General features: G+C 29.2%; 1 protein-coding gene across 1 annotated transcript; it reads left to right on the top strand.

The window, feature by feature from the left end:
- Window positions 1-466: 466 nt before the first annotated feature.
- Window positions 467-12,463, top strand: LOC139524581 (splicing factor U2AF 35 kDa subunit-like). The gene is made up of 8 exons (XM_071319442.1): window positions 467-591; window positions 3,085-3,172; window positions 3,563-3,629; window positions 6,472-6,545; window positions 10,430-10,501; window positions 10,843-10,976; window positions 11,574-11,672; window positions 11,987-12,463. Exons 1-8 carry the CDS (start codon window positions 548-550, stop codon window positions 12,162-12,164), a joined length of 756 nt encoding a protein of 251 aa, XP_071175543.1. The 5' UTR covers window positions 467-547; the 3' UTR covers window positions 12,165-12,463.
- Window positions 12,464-12,675: the final 212 nt, after the last annotated feature.

Raw genomic sequence — 12,675 nt, 5'->3', positions numbered from 1 at the left:
AGCCTCATGATATTCTAAGACTTAACTTATAACAGGCTGGTACAAGTCAAATTGGCACCTGGTTAAATCGGCATCTAGTCAATTCGGCACCTATTTAAAGCCAATTAGTTCCAATAATATTTGATACAATATATTATATATATAAATAATGCTAAAAATGTATAAATTCATGATCTATTTTGGGGGTTTGATTTTATCATGCATTATAACACATGTGTGATTCAACTTAAAAAATTTGTTTTTACAATTAGTTTATTAGTGTAATATCACAACTCTGTTGGGTTTTTTCCAATAGAAGATAGAATACAAATTACAAAATACAACTTTACCAGCAGTGAAATTCTACTTAAGGAAAATTTATATGTGCCTGAAAGGTTTTACTGTACTGAAGATTGAGAACATGGTTATGCGTTATCATCATAGCTATAGTTTTTGGTAATTAGGCAGACTTTAAAAAATTATCATGGTTCCCTGTTTTAAAATTTATAAATAGGAGCAAACGTGTACATGTTCTTCATCGATCTAACGTCAGAACCAGATATTCAACATGGCAGAGTATCTGGCATCGATTTTTGGAACAGAAAAAGACAAGTATGATCAACAATAACGCACTAACAAATTAAACAACGAAATGATCATTTCTATAAGATATGACGAATTAAGGATGCTCATTTTAATACCCTAAAATGAGCCTCATTATAGCTGATAAACAGAGAAAATGCCAAGCACCGGCTCGTGCCATGGGCTAGCCTAATGACGCACTTGAGGCTTTGGCTTTATTGTTCTCTAGACTCCTAAAATGATTAAATCTAGTATTAAATTGGGTTAAATATGATATCTTATGACTATTATGTACGTTTTCATAATTCTAGATCATGACTATTGTAAAAAAAAAAAAGTTAAAAATAATCAGAAAATCTCACACCGATTCACTATAAGTCTTACATGTCTGAGGTAAATACCTTATCGCTATGTGGAAATCTGCGCCTTTTGAACTATTGACTTCATACAACTATCCATATTCCATTGTGGTGTCAGATATTTTCAATTGTGACGTCAAAATTTAACAGACGAGTAAAGGTGGATAAAAAGCATTAATTTAAATCTGATAAACGAAGGGTGAAAGATTCCAGAGGGACATGCAAACTCATAAATCGAAAATAAACTGACACCGCCATAGATAGAAATGAAAAAAAAACCAAACAAACAATAGTACTCAAAACACATCATAGAAAAAGACTATTAAAGCAACACAAACCTCACCAAAAACTATGTGTATCTCTGGTGCTTTGGCATAATTGCGACCTTTACAGACGCATGATAAAAACCAAAATGGCAAAAAGCCATGCTAACAACTATTAAATAAAAGGTAAACGGACAGAAAGTCACAGGACAAAAAGTCACAAATAATTTGTTGACAATTGATTGAATATACGAGAGAAAGATCTTGAAATATTTTCTTTTTGTAACTTAAATTTATTTCGTAAGTTTAGGCAATTGTTCATAAGCCTTGATATATGAAAATTTATTAAAATTAATCATACATATATGCACCACTTTGAGTACCTCAGGCAGAATAAATTGTATATAAACTGTCCTGAAGACGCCTGCCTAGATAATAAAATTGCAGACCATTTGAAGTGTTGTTGTCAATTTTGAATATTATTTATAATACTAGATTGCACATTTACAAATGTATGCTTTAAGAAATAGGTGTCATAGGAATTAATTGACAAAATTTAGTTTCAAAGAAACACATTGACATTTTGCAGGGTTTAAGCTAGGATTTTGAGGGCTTTAGTCACTTTTGCGCGCTATTAAAATCAACCTTATTTTGTGTAAAAGCAAGGGACCAATGATGTATATTATTAGCTTCATCTTTTGACTTAATTTGTCAGATTTTAAGGGATTGAGGCACCAGCATGATTGGCAGTTATTGTATGATTTGACTGTATTGGCCATTATTATGAAAGATTCTGAAATGGAATCCAGAAATTTAGTTCACAATTTCTCTTCAGTTTGTTCCAGGGGTCATTCCTGATCAACAAAAGTTGGATTCTATTTTTTTTAAACAAGGAATCACAGCAGAAATTAACTTGCAATGATTATTTCACTGCATAATCATTATCCATATAAAAGGTCTAAATCGATATTTGGAAATCATTTCTTTCAAGTTGGAAATGTGTAAAATCCTTTTTGGAACTATAATAATGACTGAAAGTAGGTTGTAAACAAATCAACAATAGATCACGTTTACTACTTTCGGTTTTAAAATGAAACGAAAACGGGAAGTGACACGTGGATAATAAATTCAAAACGAGTCCGGATTCATCAGGAAATTATCATTTTTTTGTTTAAATTCCTTTAGTAAGAGATATTTGTCTCTCTCGTTTAATTGATTCTAAATTAAATGATTTCGTATTTTACGTTTTTTTTAAAGTCTATAAATAGTCAAAGGAATACTTTCACGCATGCGTAGAACACAATACAGGAAGCACCTGTTTAACTCGTGACAGTTTTGAATAAACACATTAAAGTTCTTTATTTTAAATGGAAATTGTCGAAAGTTTTTTGATGAAAATTTAAATCAAATATAACGAAAATGCCTTCAAATGACGAATCTACGACAAATGAACTTCAGATCATTGGAAAAATATTGAAATTCAAATGTGAACTGACCGGGTTGTTACATTTTTGATTAATTGACGAAACTAAACTCCTGGTTGTTGAAATGACTTGACGACTGACTGATTTTCCTGGGGAAATAATTATGATGGTCATTCAATTATGGGGTTTAATAATAATTAACGGATTAGTGACCCATCAGATGGCGATAAGCGGATTAGTTGTAATCACAACTTGTAACACCTGTTAAAAATGTTAATTACCTGGAGGTCATAAACTTGTCAAAAACATGAAGACAGGTAGATTTATAGTTTTTATTGCGAATTTTTTTTTACACTTTCAAAATTAAAGTGACGAAATTGATTTGAAATACTTTCGTCAATGAGAAAACCCTTTCGTAAAATACGAAAGTGACGAGCGCTAGCAAAATCACTGCATTTTGTAATTGTTTCATTTCAGAGTTAACTGTTCCTTTTACTTTAAAATTGGTGCCTGTCGACATGGAGAAAGATGTTCACGTCTTCACAACAAACCAACTTTCAGTCAGGTGACATAACTTAACATTTTTTTTTGTTATTTAAGTAGATCATTAGTCTCATCAATGAGTAAATTTTTTTAGTGTTTAAGAAACACAGAAAAAGACATTCATAACTTTAATTGTTAATAAAATAACAAACATGAAAAAAGTAATTTCATTATATTTTAAAAGTTTTTAACGTCTTACATGTAAGTTTTCGAACCTGTTTCTGTTACATTCATGTTTCATACATGGAATCATTTGTACAACGCTAAATCCATTTCTTGAAGTACTGCAAACAAATCTCATTTTGAATTAATTCTTTAGCATTGTCTTAAAGTTTGTTTGAGTGAACCAATGCATTGAATGTACATGTAACTGAAGAATTGATTATGATACGATGTGTATTGTATGTTTCAGACTGTTGTTATGATCAATGCCTACCTGAACCCACAGAATGCTGCCCTTACAGCTGATGGCTCACATAGTATGTATTATGTGTCCAATATTGTCTGGTGTTGTAGTGAGAGAAAAAAAGTTTTAAAATTATTTTCTGTCTTAAATTTGTCATGACCTTGATTTTGTTCAGTATTGTCTACATTTTAGTAATTTTACTTGTGTTTTTCTGTAGATACTTTTTAATATCAAAAGTTTAATAGCTGTTTTGGTTTGAAATACCTTCTTGCAGATACAGTGTTTTTATAGATTTAAAACAAAAATTGAAATAAAGTGAGAAATTTAACAAATATAACTCTTATCAATGCTTACATGTATGCATATCTTTGTTGTATAATTCACATTTGACTTTTATCCTTGTTCAACAAACATGACTTCAATTGACTTGACAAAACAATGGCTGGTACACCACTGGATTTATCAAAAATAATAAAAATTTGAAAGTATACTTTTCATATGAACAATATTTGAGTTAAGAGTTAGTAGACTTCATCTTAAACATATCAATATCCTTGCCGTATTTTAGTGCCTACCCCCAGTAGATCAAACTATTAAGAGCTCATGGTTGTTTAATTGATAAAGGTCAAAATTGGTAAATGGTCATCCTATCCTGTGTTGTATATTTTTCTGCTTATTATTTTTGTAGATACTCATTTCTTTTTTGTTTTAGATTTTACTCTGTTTTTTGTTGTAGACACAAAGATTTATTTTTAGCTGCAGTTGATCACCACATTTTATTTGTTTACATTGTAAAATTATCAAATTTGCTTACAATTTAGTTTATCTATATAGCTGTTGCTTTGCAAGTGTCCTTTGTTGGTATTGGTCAGCTTTGGCTCAATTATATATATTTATTCATTCAGAACATTTATAAAGAAAAATCTTGTTAAAAAAGTATTCTGGAAGAAAATTTTAGATTATCATTTCATTGCATTTCACATCATAATTTGTGATTTTGTTTTATATCAAATTATGAAAAAATGCTTGTTGACATATTTATAGCACAAACCTTATGGATAAATTATCTTGTATGCAATTTGAATTTTTATGTAATTCAAAACAGACCATTACTGCACATATATTTATGGTTTTGTGTACACTTTAGGTACAAATATTCACATTTAAATGTGTGTATTTTTTCAATATCAATATTATGATTAGTTCAATAGCATTCAACTACAAACATTACAAATAAATCAATTCTTTGTATGCTATGTATATATCTATACATGCTCATATCAGTTTTATTAATTGAATCTTTGGTAAAAACAAAATATGTAGGTTTAATATTGAAGATAGGTTTTATGTATTAAATCATTAACTTTTACTGTCATGACTTGTAATTAATATTTGCTGTTTATATGTTAATTTAAGTTATAGTGAAATATACAACTAGAATGAAAACAGTTTATTAACTATAATTATATCAGAAGTAATTGCATACAAATGAAAAATGTCATTTTTGATTTTATTTGAAATATACCGAAAACATTGCATTTGTCACAGAAAATGATGCCTTTAACCCTGCATTAATTCGTCTTATTTTGAAAATATACTTTTTCTCCTCTTGTTATGATACTGTAAAGTTTATTAAGTTAAGATTAAAATATTTATTTGTCGGTACAATCAAACTAACAAATAGTCAGTTCTAGATCATGCAAGTTTCAAGCCAATCGAAATTCTCCGTAAATGAATATTGAATAAAACTCTTGTTGACATTTTATTATAGAAAATAAGTTTCAAGTCTCAAAAAGATGTTTACAGAAGACTATTAGTTGACACTCTGCATGATAAGAAGCTGTTGATAAGAAGCTGTCTTTAATTACAAATTTCAACATTTTTCCAGTAGAAATAAACTTTTGAAAGAAAAAAAAATGATTTCAAATAAACATAGCATTGTAGCCAGGAATGCCATGGATGAAGAGGGCTAATGGCCACATCCTAAATTTTATCATTGTAGAGTATATTTACTATCATAAAAAGTTTACAAACTCATTATTGGCACCATATTACTCATAGAAAACTTGTCAGTACTCATAACACCTTTTAAACTTCTCTCAGAAAAAAAATTGGTCTCAATATTGATATTTCTAAAATACCTTTTTTTTTTGGTCAGAAAAAAACTCTTGTACAGCCTTTTTGAATAATTTAATTCAATATCCTAAATATAATCTTGAGGGGCCTGATAGAGGGGGGGGGGGGGTCTCATCACGATTCACGAGTTGTTTTTTTGTCAATCACGATTCACAGAAAATAACTTTCCATGATCACGGATTACGATAATGAAAATAAAAATAATCTGTAGAAAAATAGATCACAATAGCAAAAATGCGCCGATCAGGAAGAACGAAAATAACCCATCAGGCCCCTCAATCTTTGGTTTTAAAGTTAAAATAAAACTAAAAGGTTATGAGGATATATGTTTTATATTAGTTGTACAGGATGATGTTGAGGCCCAGCAAGATTTTGACAACTTTTTCGAGGAAGTATTTACCGAGTTAGAGGATAAGGTAACTATATAATGACGCTCGTTTTATTACAGATTCAGTAATTGTCACATACATACAATGCAAAATATTGGTAATTTGGCAAATATAGATTTGAAAATTGCTGAATAGATCAAATCTAGAATTTTTTAATATTATAAATTAGACCCTTTTTACATTATTGATTAATAACAAAACTAATCGAAATTCTTCAAAATGGTATTTACGATTTTCGGATATCAGAAATTTATATTGTGCATTACAGTGTGTGACAGTTTCTTCGGCTTTTTTCCAATTTGTAGCCAGCAGTGTTCCCAGACATAAAAGGATTTACTAACCCTGTTTGTGTGTAATTATATATTTTGCCTCTGTTTATTTTTTTATCAGTCCATATGGATGAAATTGAGATCCAACAACACTACGATGAATTCTTTGAAGAAATCTATGTAGAAATGGAGAAGGTAGGATGAGAAATTGTGTCCATATCTAGTCCTTTATAGATAACCCTTTCATTGCTATATGAACTTATAATTAACTCTTTTAAGAAATAATACAAGCATACTTAGAAACTGAAAAAGGTGAAAAACATAAGTTCTAAAACCTTGCCTGTATATTTTATTCATGTATTTTTAGAACCTTCAATTCTCAAACTTTACTGATTCATTTTACTTTACAAACAAGTATAATACAAGTATGAACTCATATTGTCCTATTGACTAACAACACATCTTATAATACAATAATAAAAAAATATCAAATTAACTGACTAAAAAGTACCTACAAATATCAAAGCCTGCTTGCATTATATCTTGAAATGGTTAATTTTATATGAAGGAACTTTACTGACTGTCTTTATATGATTAACATAAATGTAGAAGCTCATGTAACATTGATGTTCAATTTTGCTGACATTCTTGATTTTTTTGCTCAGTTACTGATACTTTAATATGCTTCAACATATATATGTAATATAAAACTTTAACAATATTTCGATGGACTAAGTTCAATTTGAGTCGTTCAGAGTTACCATGCCCAATAATACTGTAGACAGATTTAAGATTGTTAGATAAATTTGCATATGCTTTAACAAAACCATCTTACAAAAAGCTTTTAAACCCCAAACACAGGTCAAGCTTGAATTTTGAATATTTTTTATGGACTTTATAAACCCTTAGCAGACATTTTTTGACTGGTTGAATAGGAATCATCTTTTCCCCCATTTTTCTGTCCATGTGCTTTGTAAGTGCAAATATCTATCCTTATATTAACGAAACTTTCCACATTGTGCATAACTAAGTGTACTCCTATCCCCACATGTTAATGGGAGATGATGAACTTACTTCCTTCAATAATGCAAATATGGGGAATAGTCTTTTGCAAGGTCCTCCTAAACTGCTGGAGAAATATTGATGAAACTTTTCACAGTAAAAAGATTAGTTGTAGAATACTAAAGCTAGGATGTGCTAAAAGAAATATAATCCCAGTTTAGAAAGTTTACAAACTTCTTTGCCCTTTTTGTCGGGAGGGCTCCATGTTCTCTGCCTTTTAAAACCTCTTGCAATGAAGATCCACCTGTAGATTTTAATCCATGCTTGATATGTCCTTCTTTATACTCGGTTGAATATCTGTCTCAGCATTTCCATCATATCACCTAACTCTATAAATGAATTAGCACTAGCTGTCAAATTCATGTCAACTGATTTGACCAAAACTCTCATATTTGATATATAGCATATTAAAATGTATATCTCAATTATATAAGAGAAACAATTAACAATGCATGGACTTGCTTTAGTGTATCAGCATGTACTGCATATTTTAGACTAGACCCCATCTAATTGTCCATCAGGATGATCTCTGAACACGGCAGACAGTCATATAGCCAGATACAATCATAAATATAAAAAGACAGACAAGCCAATGCAATTGTATAATGATAAAATATCAAGGTCTGTTTGATTTCATGGTAATACCATTAACACATGTGCAACTCATCTGAACTAAAAAGGTTGCATGAATACACATTCAAATGAGATGGGTTATTGACTTTCAAGCCAATGATACATCCGTAATTGTTATTTATGTTATTTTGAAAAAATGGGACAAATTGACGGCTAATTACCAAAAAAAATATATCTTTATACCCCACTTATAAATGTTTGAAACAAAACTAAATTATTTTAACTTGTTTGCTATTTCTTAGCTAATAATTCTTTTAGTTCCAAATGTTTTCAGTTTTTGATATTATTTAGTATTTACAGTGAGTTGACTATAGGTGTTACTGTAAAACTTTACCTACAGCTCAACCTGTTTTTAAAATTGACAATACAATAGGGACATTTGAATTGACCAGTTGGTATTGTTAGATTTAAATCTACCTTGATGCTACCTGTAAAGATTTTTATTCACCTAACCCAAAGTTTCAGCATGCTTTTTTCCTGAACTTTTTCTTACCTAGGATTATTGTATTAAAAAATTGATAGGGAAGAAAATAGTTCTGGTTTTCATTGTTTTAAATCCCTGATATATATAATTTATCTATTTTTTACCTAAAATTCTAAATCAGTAAAAAATTAAATTAAATATGTATTACTATGTTTGAAAATTAAACTGTTTTTACACACTAAATGCTTCTCTAAAATTCTAACCCTTATATATAGTATTGTCCAGCTGCCAGTGAAACAAGAAATAGCTGTTCAGGTGTTTGTTTACAGTTTAAATTTTCACATGGATATGTTGTTCATTTCTTCACATGTCCCTTCAAGATTCTCATTTTGGATTATTATTTGCAATGTTTGAAATCTTTTGGTGTCATTGTGCATAAAATATTGGATTTATTTTATTTGAATACACTTCTTAGATTTTTTATAGCAATTTTGCTTCTTAAAATGTGATGTGTTTTTTTTTCAAGATTTTATTGTCATGAAGGACATCAAGGAGGAAATAATTCATTCAAGCTGTTTTGTGGGGCTTACATATGATGTTGTACATGTAAAATTCGAAAATAATTTTGGAGTATACCTTGCTGTGTTTTTTCTTTGAAATCTATTATAATATTAGTGGGACTTTTGTGCATAAAATGCTGTGTTCGCTCAAGGAAATTCAAATTTTCATACGATGGGATTTAGTTATGTTAAAGATTAAAAAATTTCAAAACTGGAATTCAAGTAGGAGATATAGTGTGAGTTCATCCAACATGTTTCTGTGGCTTTAGATGTGATTTTAAAAACATTCATTATTAATTTGGGATCTATTACAAACTTAAGATGATTTACCATTTAAATGGGATCTTTGAAATGAAATAAAATGTTGAATTAATGCAGTGGATATAGACTAATCTAGTGATAAAGTGAAAAATGAAAGTAAAATATTCTAAAATATTCCTAACATGAGGAAATGTTTTAAGTGAATGTGAAATTGGAAATAGTCATTATAAAATTCTGGATCAAATATTGTTTGATTTGGAAATTTATAATAGGAAATGAAATAAAAAATGTTTACTGGGATATAGAAAAATCAAGTGATGTATAGTAAAAATATAAATAAAATATTACAAAATATTTGTTAAGTGAGGATAACTATTTGGAATATAGTAATGGAAATGATAAAAAAAAATTACAAGATTCTGAATTATGTATAGATTCTGCACCTGTTAAATTAGGATGTATATCATGGGAAGTTATTCAGAATTTATACTATGGATTTTGAAAAAAATCTAGTGAAGTAGTGAAAAATGAATAAAATTGGGAATTATTTTAAAACTTTGTTGACTAATATTTGACCTGGATGAGATGTCAAATATTAGTCAATAGTGTAAAAAAATAAATGAAATTGTTTATTCAAATATGATTTTGATGTTTCATAAAGTGAGTGAAATATTACGACTGGATTATTTAGGGTATTAAACACTGCTAGTAGTGGCTATGCAAACATTAAGATGAAATGTAGTGCATTTTAGGCCATGCAATTTTAAATAAACTGCAAGAAAATAACATATGATATAGTCATTCTTGTTTGGCTTGATCACTCCTAATATTTTGAATGACAGTAAAATAAAAATCTCTCAATAGAATAATCCTAGGTAAGAAAAAGTTCAGGAAAAAAGAATGTTGAAACTTTGATTTAGGTGAAATTTTTTTTTTTACAGGTAACATCAAGGTAGATTTAAATCTAACAATACCAACTGGTCAATTTAATTTTTAAATGTCCCTATTGTATTGTCAATTTTAAAAACAGGTTGAGCTATAGGTGAAGTTTTACAGTAACACCTATAGTCAACTCACTGTAATTCCTTTTTCTTTTCTCACTTTGTATTTGAAAAATAAATTGACTCTATATATTTCAGTATGGTGAAATAGAAGAAATGAATGTTTGTGACAACCTGGGAGATCATTTGGTTGGAAATGTATACATCAAGGTTAGTTGTGTCTTCTGGGTTGCAGTCTCAATTAGATGTTAACACTGCAACTTTTTTTTTAGTTAACTCTACTAAATATTGGATGTGGGTTGACCTTTTTTTTATTTGACATTATAAAGATTTTCATGGATCTGTATTTAAAGTCAGCTTACATATACACCAGTAGTAATTAATTTACCAGTCAATTATTTTTCTATTATAACAGAAAGTTAATTCAAATTAATTTTGTTCATTTGCAAATGGTAAAATGATAGCTGATTCTCAGGTTTACTCTGCAGTTTAATAAAATGAATAGTTAAATTAAATTTCTACTTAATATCATTTATTGTATGTTTTGATAGTTTCGTTATGAAGAAGATGCAGAGAAAGCTGTGAATGATTTAAACAACCGTTGGTTCAATGGCCGACCAATCCACGCTGAATTGTCACCAGTAACAGACTTTAGAGAAGCTTGCTGCAGACAGTATGAAATGGGGTAAATATATTCAAAATCATACAGGTTGTATGGAATGGGGTAAATAGATACAAAATCATATAGGTTGTATAGAATTGGTTGAATAGATATATCTTACATACAGTATAGTCAAATAGATACTAGTTTATACAGACAGAAAAGAACGGTGTAAATATATTCAAAATCATACTGACAGTATGGATTATGGAATAGGGTAAATGAATATATAATCTATGGGGCAGCATAGAATGTGGTAAATAGATACAAAATTATACAGACAATATGATAATAAAAGGATCAAAAGCAAAGTACAAAATGTATTCATAAATTACTCCAGTTAGTTGTGGAACTAAATAATACTCTAGATCTTTAAAAACAAAAACTTCTTCAAAGGAGAACATTTTCTATATTTGTGTATTTTTTTCACTGTTACAAATGCACATTATTTTGATTATAAAGTATTTTCAACATCACTTACATTAGATTAACACTCGATTTTCATTTCTATGAAGAGTGAAATATTGATATTATGTTGTTAGGCATTTAAGAGATGAATTTATTTATTTTCAAATTTACCAAAAGCCACCAACAAAGAAGATACTTACTCTTTAATTTCAGAGAATGTACCAGAGGGGGCTTCTGTAACTTCATGCATCTGAAACCAATTTCAAGAGAACTGAGACGAGAGCTCTACGGCCGTAGTCGTAGGAAGAGAAAGTAAGAAATTAGTTTCATGAGAATTCACATTAGAAAATTCCTTAATATTTACAGCATGATTAGCATAGCAATCGGAAGGAAATATCACAACACTTTACAATAAAGGACAGGTCAAATAATATTGTATTTTAAAAAGTCAAAAAGTGACACGCCTTAGATGGGCTAATGATTTTGGATGTAAAAGTTACACTGAATAGTATACATTTTGTATTTTAAGGATAAACATTTTCACTCATTTTTCACATGAAAATGAAATATAAGTATTGAAAAAAATGAAAGGATTTTAACTGTGTTATATGCCTATACTTTTTTAGGTCAAGGTCTAGATCACCACCAACAAGAAGAAGTCGCAGTAGAAGTGCAGGCAGGGAAAACAGAGGAAAACGATCAAGGAGTAGGGAGCGTAGGTCAAGTAGGTCAAGAAGTCGCGAACGTGGGGGAGGAGGAGGAGGAGGACATCGTCGAGATAGAGACCGACATGGAAGATATTGAACGGAAAAAATCTCAAATGATGGATTTGAAATTAACAGCAAAAAGAATGAAGATGTTGAATATTTTAGTCTGTTTTTTATAACATGTTATTTTTTCATTGAAATCATTACATTATGTTACAACATTATCATTATTATGGTGAAAATTCAAAAAATGTTCCAATAAAATTGTTTTTTAACATTAAATGTTTTAGGACCAAATTTTAAAAAGCCAAGGGTTATTATAAGTTATCCATTATGTACATAAAACATGTTTTTTCACAATAAAACAAAAACAAGTGGTTTTTATATTACATTGTATCTTTGAAGTTATTATTCTATTTTTATATACAATATATAATCATGAAAGAATATACAGCATGTCTGAAAGTGTCAAAATAGTACGTTCATTACTTTATTGATTTTCACCCATGCAGTCCTTAAACATTTGCTTTGGTTATTTCACATTTTTGTTCGAGACTAACTTTTAGTGCACAAACTTTGTTATTTTTACTATCTTTAAAACTTGTCTT

Source organism: Mytilus edulis, chromosome 5 (assembly GCF_963676685.1).
Source record: "Mytilus edulis chromosome 5, xbMytEdul2.2, whole genome shotgun sequence".
Taxonomy (NCBI): Eukaryota; Metazoa; Mollusca; class Bivalvia; order Mytilida; family Mytilidae; genus Mytilus; species Mytilus edulis.
Note: the sequence above shows the minus strand (reverse complement) of the source record. Positions and strands in the feature narration are given on the sequence as shown.

What these genes read in the sequence shown, in the direction of transcription:
- LOC139524581 (XM_071319442.1), top strand. Translation starts at nt 548, where the DNA reads ATGGCAGAGTATCTGGCATCGATTTTTGGAACAGAAAAAGACAA. An exon ending in TTTGGAACAGAAAAAGACAA is followed by an intron (nt 592 to 3,084) that starts GTATGATCAACA and finishes GTTTCATTTCAG; the next exon opens with AGTTAACTGTTCCTTTTACT. An exon ending in TCTATGTAGAAATGGAGAAG is followed by an intron (nt 6,546 to 10,429) that starts GTAGGATGAGAA and finishes TATATATTTCAG; the next exon opens with TATGGTGAAATAGAAGAAAT.